This window comes from Hyperolius riggenbachi, chromosome 2 (genome assembly GCF_040937935.1).
Source record: "Hyperolius riggenbachi isolate aHypRig1 chromosome 2, aHypRig1.pri, whole genome shotgun sequence".
NCBI classification, from domain to species: domain Eukaryota; kingdom Metazoa; phylum Chordata; class Amphibia; order Anura; family Hyperoliidae; genus Hyperolius; species Hyperolius riggenbachi.
This window is the reverse complement of record NC_090647.1, coordinates 174,545,113-174,559,327: the sequence shown is the minus strand read 5'-3', so window position 1 is coordinate 174,559,327 and position 14,215 is coordinate 174,545,113. Positions and strand designations below refer to the sequence as shown.

Here is a 14,215-nt window from a genome sequence, read left to right as displayed (position 1 = left end):
TCTTCCGACAACCCAGACAGGAAGTAGTCCATGAGGGCAAAATTATCAAATCTCGAGGTGACCGACCACCTACGGAACTCTGCCGCATAATCCTCGACTGACCCTCTGCCTTGCCGTAAGAGTTTGAGCTTCCGCTCTGAGGACGCAGCAAGATCAGGGTCGTCATAGATTATGGCCATGGCCTTAAAGAATTCCTCCACTGAGGTCAAGGCAGTATCGGTAGCGGGCAGGTTGTATGCCCACGACTGGGAGTCCCCAGTCAACAAAGTTTTAACGAAAATGACCCGTTGGGTCTCAGTCCCCGAGGATCGGGGCCTTAACTCAAAATATGACAACACTCTACTCCTGAAATTCCGGAAGTCAGACTTGTGGCCGGAAAATTTATCAGGGACAGGCATACGGATGTCATCACTAGGAGGGGATCGCACTGAATCAACTGATGTCTGGAGGGTTCTCACAGAGCCTGATAAGGCATCAATTAAGGCTTTGTGCTGGCCTAGTGCTTGATGAATGCTATCCACCGAAGTGGCAAGCACAGTCAGAGGATCAGTGCGTTCCATCAGTATTTTTGGTCTGGCGTTCTGTAACGCTCGGTGAAGCACAGAGAGGTCTGATTACCGGTGAACTGCAGTATCACGGGAAATACAGACGTATATCAGATTATATGTGATCTGCAGTATCACCGATAATCCAATATACTAGCTAACCTCTGGCCACCTGAGTAGAGTGTAGTGATTGGTGCAACAGTAATATGGAGGACAAGCCTCAGTGCAGCAAGGAGAACTGCACAGATTCCTTCCACAGGTCTGAGCTCTCCGAGACGGGAGGAGTCAGACTTACAGTGGGAAGGAAAGTCCGAAAGTGACACTCAGGCGTAAGTGTCACTAACGGGACAAGGAACCGCCTCCAATCGTGAGGTCGGTTCGCGAGGTCGGACAAGCCAAGTCGTAACACACTGACAGATAAGGTACAGATACAGTAGGCAGAGGCGGAGTCTAGGTGCAGGCAGGGTTTGGCAACAGGTATCAGAAATATCGGAGTACAAAATCAGGAGGCAGAGGCGGAGTCTAGGTACAGGCAGGGTTCGGCAACAGGTATCAGAATAACGAGGTACAAGGTCAGAGTTCAGAAGGATAGTCGAGGCAGGCAAAGGTCATAACATATAATCACAATCAAACTAGTACTTTAAGCTATCAACAAAATCTAGCTTAGTGTAGGATTACAGCTCCAGCTGGTCCCGGCACACTAACGGATCTGACTAACGGATCTGGGTGCTCCCACGTATGTGAACGCAACGCCAGACAAGGAACAAATGAACAGCCGGCAATATATATACCTAAATGCCTTTCAGCACCTCCCTAAGTGCTGAACCAATAGGGAGAGGTGCTGGCGTCAGCTGACCAACCTGGTCAGCTGACTCTCCTCAGGAATTCATAAATTATGTCTGAGTGCGCGCGCGCGCGTCACTCTTACTCCTGAGGGACTACATGTCCCAGCTCCAGCTGCCCCGCTCTGCGGAGTCTCCGCAGCGGGGTTATGGGCAGCAACCGCCGCGTCCCACGCGGCAGTTTCTGCGTGCCCTGCCGACGCTTGCCCGGAGAGAGCCGCCTCATGCAGAGGAGAGGCGGCAGCCTCTCCGTGTGTGGCAAGCGTCTGTACGCGGAAGGAGCCGCCTGCCGCCGGATCATGGCGGCGGCTCTTCCGCGTTCTCACAATAGGGTTTAAAAATTAGCAATTTGATATATTAACATGTTTGTTAAAGTTACCCTGTACTGAGAAGTATATTGAGGGAGAAGTATATGGAGGCTGCCTTTAGGGATGAGACAAAATTTATTTTTGCATCGAAAATTGCATTTTTGCCAGACTGCTGTCTCCTTCTGCTGTTTTTGGTGCAAATGTTTTTATTTTATATTTAATATTTGAAGCCTAGCGCGTGCAGCTGGGAGGTGTGATCAGGACACATGACAGTTGGAACTGTGTCTCATGCTCCCTGTCACCTCCTTTCAAACAAAAATATGGCTGCCACAATGAAATCACAAATATTTGCCTGTTCTTTAAAAACAGGGTGGGTAAGAGATTATATTACTTATCTATTTTAATTAACACAACTAATGTAACTAAATGACAGTATGCTTGTTTAGGCTGAAGTTCCCCTTTAAGGCTTCTGACAATGTTCTCATATCAGCTGTGTCACTATTGATACAGCAATAACTTTTTATTACCTATGCCATTAAAGTGATACATACATTGTTTTTTTCAGGGCAAACTAGGCTTTCTTTCGGTAATATTTTTTTTTCCAAGTATTCTTTTTTTTCACAGGCACTTTATCAAAGAAAATTAGATTTAAATGCAAAAATCAAGCCCTTTTTCTTGTTTCCCCTTTCCTAATTTTACATGACAAGGGCCACAGTTGTAAAACACCTCAAAATAAATTACTTGCCTTGTCCCGGTTAAAATGCTACCATACATACAATATTTAATCACTAGTTAGGTATGTAGCGCATCATTATCACTAGTCTGTGCATCTATAGTGATTACATGTGATCGATGGGGAACACGGTTTGGGGACCCCAGTTCTGCATAGATGCATTGCTAGCCAACAACATTGTAATGCATCTATATAGCGTCGGTTGCCTGAGTTGTCGCCTTAGTGATCGCATCTGATCATTACAGGCGCCCATGAATCTTAAGGCCAAGTATAGGCAACACAAGGTTGTTTTAGTGTGGTAGGGAATAAAATAAAATAAAAAAAAACACTTTATTTTTTTTAATGGGCTCACTGTCATTAATCTCATTTTAGGGTTACTTTAGAGATTTAATAGGGACCAATGAAATATAAAATTAACTCCAATAGATCATTTTAAAACTTATTTCCCAAGTAGGAATCTGACATTTAATGACTCAACTTATACTGTGTATGGGTTTTTAGACATATATCTGCTCAATTTAAATTGTGAAACATGAATGCAAATGGAGATTTCTTTTGAGCTATTCATTTATGAGTCAGCTCTTGATGATTAAACAACTTGCACATTCTACTTTACAAAGGTAAACTCCAGAAAGGGTGTATTCAGCACAATAAGACTCTACCTTTGTATATTATGCCTACAGTTAAATAAAATTGTGACATGTTCAATACATGATAACATAGCTACAAACTAACAATAAAGTAATAAACAAAGAACATATCATTTAGTAAGTACACCAGTTGAGGAAACTGAATAACACTGATACATACCAGAACATATTTTCATGAACAATGGAAAATGTTCCTGTGGAGCTCAAAAGATGTATTTAATTAAGATCCAAAGAGTAGGAGAATAATAGCGTGACAGGTGAATAAAACTTGGCAAACGAGAATTATTAAGATGTATATTCAATAAGAGCAAGCAAATCAGAGCAGAATAATACAGTTCTCTGTTGTATGGAGTAAAATAACTATTACAGTCTTTAAAAGTTAGGCAAGTTAGGTACTGATTATCTATCTCAGGAAATATTTAGACCATGTATTTTATCGACTGTCTGCCACCCAAAAGTATAGATTTATTTACAAAGTATAGACCATGAACTACCTTGACTACTTTATTAGGAGGAGGTAATTTGTGAGCTAAAAAGTTAAGGAAACAAGGAGTGTAATCATCAACGGGGCAGCTGCGACGAACAGCACCACCGCCGCAGCTGCCTCCGTGCCTCTGCCTGTTCTCCCGGCGTCTAGGACGCCAAGGATGGAACGTTCGTTGCCTCAAAGGGTCACCGTCTCGTGCGGGCGTGCGCATACACGGGACCTTTATGCTAGGAGGAGGCTCGTCAGCTGACCTGCTGGTCGGCTGACGTCAGAGGAGTCTCACGGCGCCCAGGATTGGCTGACTGCTGGGGGCGTGCCAGTGAGGTCTCCTCTGCTTCTTAAGCCTCCGGGCTTCATTCGGAGATTGTCTGCTGTCGTGAATACTTTAGTGTTAGCGCTCAGACCTTAGTCTAGATCCCAGGTGTTGAAACCAAGGACTTCACACCTAGACTAGGATATTGCTACATTGTTATTGATTATCTGTGTATGATTTTGGCTATACTCTGATCTCGCATCTGCTCACTGATTCTGTACTTCTGCCTTTCCGACTTGTTGCTGAATCTCTGCCTGTTTATCCGTTATCCTATTGTCTCACGATTCTGTACCGATACTAACCTCTCTGTTGCCGAACTTAACCTGTCTGACCACTCTGTCCTCACCAGTGGGCCTAGCCTCTGGTGAGGGAATTCTAGTATAGAATCACCTGCTCCTCAGATGATCATTAGTTGCAGTACTGTTTGTAACTCCTGCTCCTCAGGTGTTCACTAGCCTGCAGTACAGTCTTAATCACCTGCCCCTCAGGTGATCATTAGTTGCAGTACTGTTTGTAACTCCTGTTCCTCAGGAGTTCACTAGCCTGTAGTACAGTCTTAATCACCCGCTCCTCATGTGATCACTAGTCGCTGTATTGTTGCTATCATCTGCTTGTCAGGTGTCCTCTAGGCTGCAGTACTGTCTTAATCACCCGCTCCTCGGGTGATCACTAGGCTGCAGTACAGTCTCAATCACCCGCTCCTCGGGAGATTCTATCCCCTCAGTATCAGTATCTCCAGCTTGCTGGGGCTTGTATGCTATTATACAGTCAGTGTACTGATGTACCTCACCAGCCCCTCTGGTGAGGTCTCGCCAAACTTTTATATTACCATTACACTCTTAGCACCCTTTTGGCTATACTTGTATTATTGGTGATTCTGCAGATCACCACATAATCAGGTATAGCGTCTGCATTATTGGTGATTCTGTAGATCACCATATAATCAGACATCTGAGTTGCTACACCCAACCGTTACACGGAGACAATTTTTCAACTTATCTACAATCCCTCCTTGGTTAAAATTTTAGCTTAATCAAGCAGGATTCTTTTCTACTTTGTCATGAATTGCACTCGTCATATGTGTTAGTTTGAGACTAGGTTCACATTGGTCAGTTGCATAACCCTTGCGTTATCATGTGTGAACTGCAATGGAGACTGGATATGGACCTTAATACAAAGCCTATATGCAGTGAGTTAGAATAATGTGATCAATTACAGGGCCAGTAAGGGGCCCCAGGGGCCTGGAGCAAGCTTAAGCAGCCCCCCCACACACACACACCGATAGCCAGACCGCCCAGCCCTTCCCCCCGTACATACATGCCTCCCCGATACACAGGCACACACACACACATTAAACACAGGCAAACATACATATGAACACACACACATATGAACACACACACACTTAAATTGAGATAGACACACTTGCTAAGTATTGCTAACAATCCCCCTTGTTTGGTCTATCTTTAGAAAGAATGCATGCAGCTCAATGCTAAGGATGGACACAGTTCTCTCCCTTTTATGATGTGTGTGTGACTGCCTTCCTGCCTTTCTCCCTATGATGCTGTGCAGTTTTACCCTCCAGTTCTCTCCATGTAGGATTCAGACAGCGGCAGTCACTCAGTCACTATCTGCCCTGTTGACAGCGGCTGTGGTCTGCATTACAGTGATGGCAAGTGATCAATACAGTGATGGCAAGTGATCAATACAGTGATCAAGTGGGGGCCGTTAAAGATACAGGACAATGCCATCACTGTAATGTTCAACACAGCCCTTGTCAATGGTACAGCTAGTGAGTGACTGCCACTATCTGAATCCTACTTGGGAGGTAGAGAGAGGACAGGAGTGGAAGGCACAGCATTAGAAGAGATGAGCAAGGCAGTATGGGACGTCTGTTCTGAGGGAGTGGAGAACAATTGGGAGAGTCTGGCAGCACAGGGGTCCCTGCAGAAGGGCATTCTTTGTCTCTATGGCAGTTCTGGCCCTGATCAGTTACAATGTAGTTGGGTAGACAGCCCATAGGATTGTATGGGCAGTAAGTTGGCATGCAGAATCATTCTGCAATGCAACTGAGCACAGTGAAGTAGCCCTGAAAGTTTACAAACTTTTTTTTTTTAAATTTCTTGAGCAGTTCTTATTTCTATTGATATTTGATTTTGTATGTTACTATCAGTTTACAAGATAACATAACATGCTACAGACATCATGTTAACTTTACCTTTTACAGGGTTACATGGAACTCTTTATACATCCGAAGAAAGTAGTTTAACCTTGGGTAACAATATATTCTGCCTGGGGGAAGTTGTTTTTTATTAATCTTATTTTAGCAAAACATGTTTTTATTTTGTTTGTGGTTTTTTTTGAAAATTTTCTAGCAGTGCGTTTTAGCTGCGCTCAAAGGAGATACACTTTTCAGGTGTAGAAATACTATAAGTGAGACAAAAAGAGTGCTTGAAAGTTAATGGGAAAAACTGATGTAGCTTGGAGAATGCTTTTACTTTATGCATTGTGGAATTATTTAAGCAGACATATGGTGATGACAGTATTTTAGGCAGACTGAGAGTCAGTGTCAAATGTGCTATATTGTTGATGGTTTAATAGAAGTAGCACTTCATTATTCTGTTCATTATGATGTAGCATATTGTCTGAACAAAGTTGCCTATCTTAAACCACAATTGTTATATTGCTGTGTTGGATCCTGAAAATGGGCTTTAGGTAATAAGTATTGGTATAAATGATCTATTAATCCTACAGTTTATACATCTTTGACTACATGACTAGGAGTTGAGCTTTCAAAACTCAGATATAGCTGGTACAAGGGAGTACAGCTTAGTAGATATGAGACAAGCTTGGTGGACATTAGCCCTAAGCACATTTGTGAACCATTTTCTTCCAGCACATAAGGGTCAGTCACTAGTGGACCAAGGGTGACACCTTCCTATTACCAAACAAAGTACATTAAAACCACCTAAAAAAAAAGGGTACAAACATGACTTTAATTTATGAGGCAATACGTATACAGAATGTATAAAAAGTAAAATCATTTTAGCTATCTGGAGAGCTCTTTCAATTACGCATCAACACACTTTCATCCATGCATGGGAAGCCTCCCTTGAACAAGAGCTATGCAACTAGATTCAGCAATTGCCAAAAATGTATACCACTGGCAAGTTAATAAGAATAGATGCATGCCTGGGCAGTAAGAGCCGAGTGTATGAAAAGAGTCTAACAGTCACAGTTCATATATTTCAACAACTGATTCCTAAATGACTTAAAGAACCTGTATATAAATAAGGCAATCATTTTATTTACTCATGACTTCATGAGCAGGGTTTCTAAAATAACAATGGGACAATGATGTGGGACACCCCACCATCGACTAGGTGATTTGTCTGGATGGAACTCTCCAGCTGGTGATATACAGTGTCTCTTCCACTGCAATATTCACAACTAGGACACTTTCAATCACATGCTTACATGCAAATAAGGATCACTCCCCATGGCCACAGATTGGTCTACCAACCCACTACGTATGTCATAGGTGTCTTCTGCAGCTTTAAGCAGTGAAAGTTCAGATCACTGTGTCAAGCACTTACTTTTATGAGACTAAATAACCATGTGTACACTTAATTCAGAGGATGAAAACATTGTAAATAAAATAAAATTGAAAATATTACTCATCTAATAAATAAGGTTTTAACAAAATATTAAAACCCTTACTACATCCTTACTACATATTGTTACTATATTTTTTTTTTATATAGATGCCATTTCAATGACGATGTCACCAGCTGGGTTCCCTTCTATTTATAATAAACTGATGAGATCACATTCCTTAGAACAGCATGATCAAAATCTTTTGAGATTACTAAATACTGTTGGATTTTGGAATTGACAGGAAGGATGAAGTCATTTTTGGCAGCTTTCAAGGATGTGAAATAACATAGAATATATTTAGTGAATAGCCGTGAATGTATTTGTGGGAAACTTCCAATATGAATTGAAACTAAAGGTCATAAAAACTCTCTTTAAAGTATTTGTGTTCTTATTTATAAATGAACATTATGGTGGAATGAAATCATTGTAAACTATATTTAAAAATGTAAAAAATAAATAAATACAAGTATAAACATATATAATTCTAATAATTAGTATTGCTGTAAATTATAAGCCATGAATGATTTGTATTGTGTTTGTGTTTGTGAATATAAACTTTGATGTTGTTGTATGTAATATAGAAATAAGCAAAGTGTTAGCACAAATCCATAAAATAAATAAATGCTATTGCTAATGGAGACTAGGAATTATGACTGCCACTGAATAAGAAACATAATGCAGTGTGGCAACTGCACTTCCTAAAAAATGTTCATTCCTGCTATGTGAGTGTTTGCTTTTTGTATTCAAGGTTAAAAAGATTTTCTGTAATGTATGAATGCTAAGCTATATGTGAATGTCTTCAGCAAGATGCAAAGTTTAATCATTCCAAACAGACATGCTTTTTGTTGGAAAAAAAGAAGATGTAAAATATGTCAAAATGAACTGCACAGCCTTGTGTGTTGAGTTGTAGAGAAAATATTCAAGGACAAGGGATAGCTAATAGAAGAAACTTTATAACAATAATTTTTTTTTGATCAGAAGATGTTTGTACAATAAGTATGCAAGTATTTTTCTCTATTTCTGTATTAAGTTAAAAATTCAAAAGGCAAAAATGTAACCTAGTGATTAAGTCTTAAAAAAGCAATACTTGAATGTTTACCACTTTTTATAACCATTATAAGTACTAAATCACTATTTACCACCACTGGTAAAAGAGCCATGCACATACAGCTCACAGCAATTTTATTGGTATTTATGCAGGTAACATAGTGTGCATTGTGCACATAGGGCAACTTGAATTGTGTAGCATAATGTATGCATTGCTAGTATAAGGTGCTTTATTTTATCTGTGTTATGTGGGTATTGTGTGCTAAGCTACTTGAGTACATACCAGTAAAATTGCCATGTGCCATTTGGCAGGGCAATTTTACTGGTGTATAGTGATTCAGGGCTATAGTCCACAAAACATGCAATAACAAATAGAGCATACCATATTGAATTAAAATAGAGAAGTTAGTCATGTAATCAATGGTGAATCTTGCATAAACAATACTTGATATAATTGTATTGTATACCATAGGCCAGTGATGGCTAACCTTGTCACTCCGGCTGTGACAAAACTACAAATCCCATCATGCCTCTGCCTCCGAGTTATGCTTAGAGCTGTCAGAGTATTGCAATGCCCCATGGAACTTGTAGTTCCACCACAGCTGGAGTGCCAAGGTTAGCCATCACTGCCATAGGCTATAGTACATTTTCAGATAATAGGATCTTTCTCTTAAGACACATGTTTGCAGAAGGCAACAGTGAACCATGTAGTGCTTTCTTAGTAGGAGATTTTAAATGTCTTTCAGTTTAAAAACCAATGGCAGTCTGGTTCTTTCTTAATTTATCCAGATACTCTAAATTGGTAGTCTCACAAGTTCTATAGTTTCAGAGCAAGGAAATAGTTGTACCTTGCAGCATTGAAGGCCAAAGCAGCCTGCAACAGCTGTATGCAGATTGGGTTAAATAATTCTGTAAAATGTAAGACTATGTGCCCAATCCAATTAAATTCATAAGTTTTCTCCTATGAGATATTTTCACACCTTATCAACAAAATGCTTTTTAAGCCAGCAAGAAAATACTCAGAATAATTTTTGTATATGTTTTAACAGAATAATAATAATAATAATAATAATAATTGTGTAGTGCTTTTCTCCTTGGGGACCGAAAGCATTGTGACGCTGCATTTGGTAGTTTCAAAGACTCAACAAAAGACAGAGGGATTTTAGTCTTTTCTTAAAGCTGTCCAGAGAAGGAGCCTCTCACACTGATTTTGGAAGTGAGTTCCATAGAGTAGGGGCAGCATGGGAAAAGGCCTGTGCGCCAAATATTTTTAACTGGATCCTTGGAATAACCAAACCAAATTCATCTTATTTGCAGAGTGGGGGGGGGGGGGCTGCGGGGAGGGGCATATAGTTCCAATAGATCTTAGAAGAAAACTTAGGAGAAAAAACGAATTGAGTAAGGACTATAGTGTCCCAACTGATATCTGACAGGCTATGTGTGTGTTGCAAATGTGTCATTAGACACTACTGAAGCTGAAAGATTATCCTGTCAGCCAAGCCATCAAGTTAAAAGGGAAAAAAAAGATGACAGCTTCTATATTCCTCTGCTCTGAATATGTAGAACTCTATGAGGTCAGGCTGAACACTGCACTGTGGTGGAAGTTGTATGTTACTCTTTTTGTTCAGTGCTCCCCAATGAGTTGAAGATATAGCTAGAGAGCCCTTTATTTTACTAATACTCCAGGCAAAAGAGTAACCTCCGGAGGATATATTATAGGTGGATTACCTGAAATACATTGCTTATCGTTAACAAAAGGCTATGTCTCTTATACCTACAAAATCCTTTTTTAGACCTGCATCATCATTAAAAGTCATGAAAGCTCTTCTAAAGGCAAAAAAAAAAAAAATCAGAGCAGAGCTTGTGCAGTTAGTTGAGTATTTCCCTAGCTTCCTTGCTTCATTGTACAGAGGTTTTCAATAGGGTCATGTTATGGTGGTCCTTTTTTTCCTTTTCCCTCCTAGTTGTAACTATGGAACTCATTCTTTAGCACTGTACCTGCTGATGGCCAGTCCAAGCTCTCCAAAAATACTTTTCAACATGTGTGCATATGCTAGCTACTTGGACGTTATTCTATGGAGAGCCTAAACTGAGGAGAGCAATAGTCTGAACTAAAAAGTTAAAGCCAGGAAGTAAGGAAGAGAGCAGGTGACACATCACTATGCTACAGACAGCCACTGTTCTCTGAGTTCCTACTCATTATACTCCTCCACAAACTCTGTTGTGAGATTTTATATTTTGTCTTTTGATAGATTTTAAAGGAAAGTCAGCAAAAGCTATTTTTTTTCATTTTCAATACAAATTACAAATACAAATTATTAGTAGTAAGCTGTGTTTAAAAATGTGATGCTTTTTCTGAGGTGATACAGAGTCCCTTGCACTTGACACCTGCATTGACTCTCCTCAATATTGGGTTCACAGAAAAGAAATTAAACTATAGGCTGATAGCTTTCCATATTTTAGTGGCTGCTACTCACCTATTAAGTAGAAATTGGAAGATAGCTGAAGCCCCAGAAGTAAGATTCCCGAATGACACACAACTCAAACACAGACTCTCCTTAGAGAAAATTCAGGCAAAGGCATGTCTCTCATCATCATAGGTACTTACTAGACATCCAGTAGTAATATTTCCATCCCTTCCAGACCCCACATGCCTAGTGAGTTTAGGGTCAAAACTCAAAAGCATTATTTGTGTCAGCAGTTATCTATCCAGTCTAGGGGCATTAGTATGGGAAAAGCCCAGGGCAAACATATATATGTTGTGTTGGCATGGCCAAAAGAGAAATGTTCATGTTCTCAGTACCATTCCATGCTTGTCAGGCTTTTTGGGGGTTCCCTGCATGTGCTACTTATCTGTGTTTCTGATTATTGACATGTTATGCTCATGTATGGTGTTCTTGAATCTTGATATATTGAAAAAAGAATTTCCAATAAAAATGTAACTGGAAAAAAAGCAATGCTTTAACTAGTGTTTCTTAGGGAATACCTTTATTTAATGCATAACAGAGTTCCTCTTTAACTTACCCAAAGAAACGGTTTGTGCCATATTAATGCATCATAAGAAAACTACAAATATAAAGATATGGTCAGCCAAATATAACATGTAGATGGTTTAGTCTGATTTCTAAAATGAAAGCACTAAGCATCCTAACAGAGTTCTTGGTTCAATGGTATCCGCAAGATGATACCTTATGTGAATTATTTCTAAGTAGCATTTCTTCCCTCTATATCTAAAATCCATGTTATAAAAAATATATAGTGGAAAGATCTGTAGAAGTAATTTGTTCTAGTTATCTTCTGGACATGTCCATTGAGTATGTTCTGTATACAGTATAAAAAGGTTCACATTATTATATTTGTTTTGGAAGTCCTTATGTTATAGAACAATGTATGCAAATGTTGTCATGTTATAGTGGTTTCTCTATTATATTTTTTATATATTGTGAGTCAAGGTACGCTAAATGTACAGTAGATATTCTATTCTAAAATTCTATAGATTATGAAAAATATTTAGGAAATGGAAGTCTAGAGAAAAAATGTGGACTTACTTCATACTGACAATTTTGATTGCTTGAAAGTATATAATGAAGAGATCTATTACCAGGTGAAGAATTTGCTGCTGCTTACATTTCAACAGCAGCATGGATTTATAATACAAAAATTACCAGCAGTGTATTTAAATATGTTTTGTTGCATTATTATTGACTTTTTATATGTCAAAGATTATCTTTAAATGTAATAAGATTGGCCACTAATGGTTGTTTTTATGTGTAAGTTCTTTAGTTGTAACAATTTGTGTTTTGTTTTTCACACAGATGGACCTCTCGGACCTCGGGGATTAGCAGAAGCTACTGAGATGTGTACTCAAGAATGTCTTGTATTGGGTCACTCTGACAATTGCTGGATGCCTCCTAGTCTTGGACCATACCAACAACCAAAGTCACCACTTTCTACCTTTGCATCTGAGAAAGACTGGTTAAAAAAGGACAAATTGGTCAATGGTCATACACTGACCAAAACCTGGAAAGAAGATAATAACAAAAATCAATTCAGTGACCGAAACCAGTTTGGGAGTACTGATGGACACTTCACAAGTGGGAATCATATGAGTGACATTCCTTTGGCAAATTTAAAATCATATAAGCAAGTCTCAGGAGCTTTGGATAGCCCGAAGGAGCAGCAACTATAAACATGTTTTGGACTAATCATATTAGCCAAACTAGATTTGCTATTATTGTGTGTTCAGAGCTTATGTACTGGGTAGACCTCTAGAACTATGCGACATATAACAAAAAATATGCATACTTTTGTGTTGATACCACAGAATATGTGGTGTCATACTATATGTGAATAAAGATGTTTCTAGATTTGTTATTTTTGGTGAATGAGGTTTAATTTTTTTATTATTATTTTTTTTTTTTACCCTGGACTGCTGCTACCAACTGCAGAAGGCATCTATACATTAAAGAAATAGGGGTAGGGAAAGGACAGAATTCAGTGTGGATTGTTGTAGTTGAAAAGTATATCACATTAGATGAATTGTGCTCTTGTTGTTGTCAATCTTTGTTGGAACAGTTATACTTGACATTATACAAAATGAACCAGCTAAATTCTTCAAGACAAAACCTACTGTGCTATTAATAATGTTAGTGGACACTTGTATGTCATTCAGAGTTCAGATATCTGTAAATAGAGGCAAGTTACTACTAACAATTTTGTGTACTTATAAAAGAAAAAAAAATATCACTTATATACTGTAGCATACTTTTGTGTCGAGGTTGCATTCTACAGTATCTGATTTCTTTATTTTTTATGTTGTTTTTCCAAGTGTTAAATGTTTCAGTGTTTTTGTCTAACATATAACAACTTAAAACACTTGTGTTAAACTATTGGAAACCATGTTTTAGTGTGATAGGAATGTTTGTGGACATTTGGCAATAAAGCTGTTCTCTGAATGTTTTAGTTCAAACTATGTAATACATTATTTTCCATGTATGATCTAAAATATGTAAGAACTTGAAAAGTATTTTCATAAAATCAGAAACAAATAACTTATTATCTTACAATGAACATATATTTTATCTTGTAATTAAAAAAGACCCCAATTGTGTAATGCAATTTCTGATAACAGTTTATATTGCCACTATGGCCACTGTTACAGCTTGTGTACTGTCATAACACAAGTGTTTTTCTTAGATCATAGCCACAAAAATATTAAATGTGTTGTGACTCCATATGTAACAGAACATTTTCTTAGTAGGCTGGTTGGTGGGAATAGTTAGATATCTGTTTTGTTGTTGAATAATGTTTGTTAACATCAATGGCCAATGCCTGGCAAGAGTAAATATCATTTCACTATTTAACCAAAAGTGAATTCTGACACTCACCAAAATGTCAGCTGCACGTAGACATAAATTGGGACATTCTATCCAGGTTTTAGTTTAGGCATGACAGACAATTTAAGCAAATAATTAGCATGCAAAATTCCTTACAGAAAATAAATATCCTATGCCACAGTTAAACATCTATGAAAAGTTTGTAAATTCGATGGTTATTTGTTTTTTGTTTTCTTTGACAAATATATATTTTGTGTATAGCAACTCACAATTTTATCCACAATATAGGCGTGAAAA

The 14,215-nt window shown here is 38.6% G+C and overlaps 1 protein-coding gene across 1 annotated transcript in view; it reads left to right on the top strand.

The window, feature by feature from the left end:
* The window catches only part of LOC137544899 (protocadherin-9-like), a 1,465,400-nt gene extending 1,451,926 nt beyond the window's left edge, over positions 1-13,474 (top strand). The window contains exon 5 of the mRNA XM_068265997.1: positions 12,398-13,474. Coding sequence (XP_068122098.1) covers positions 12,398-12,771 — 374 coding nt within the window. The 3' untranslated portion in view covers positions 12,772-13,474. The remainder of the gene's footprint in view (positions 1-12,397) is intronic.
* Positions 13,475-14,215: the final 741 nt, after the last annotated feature.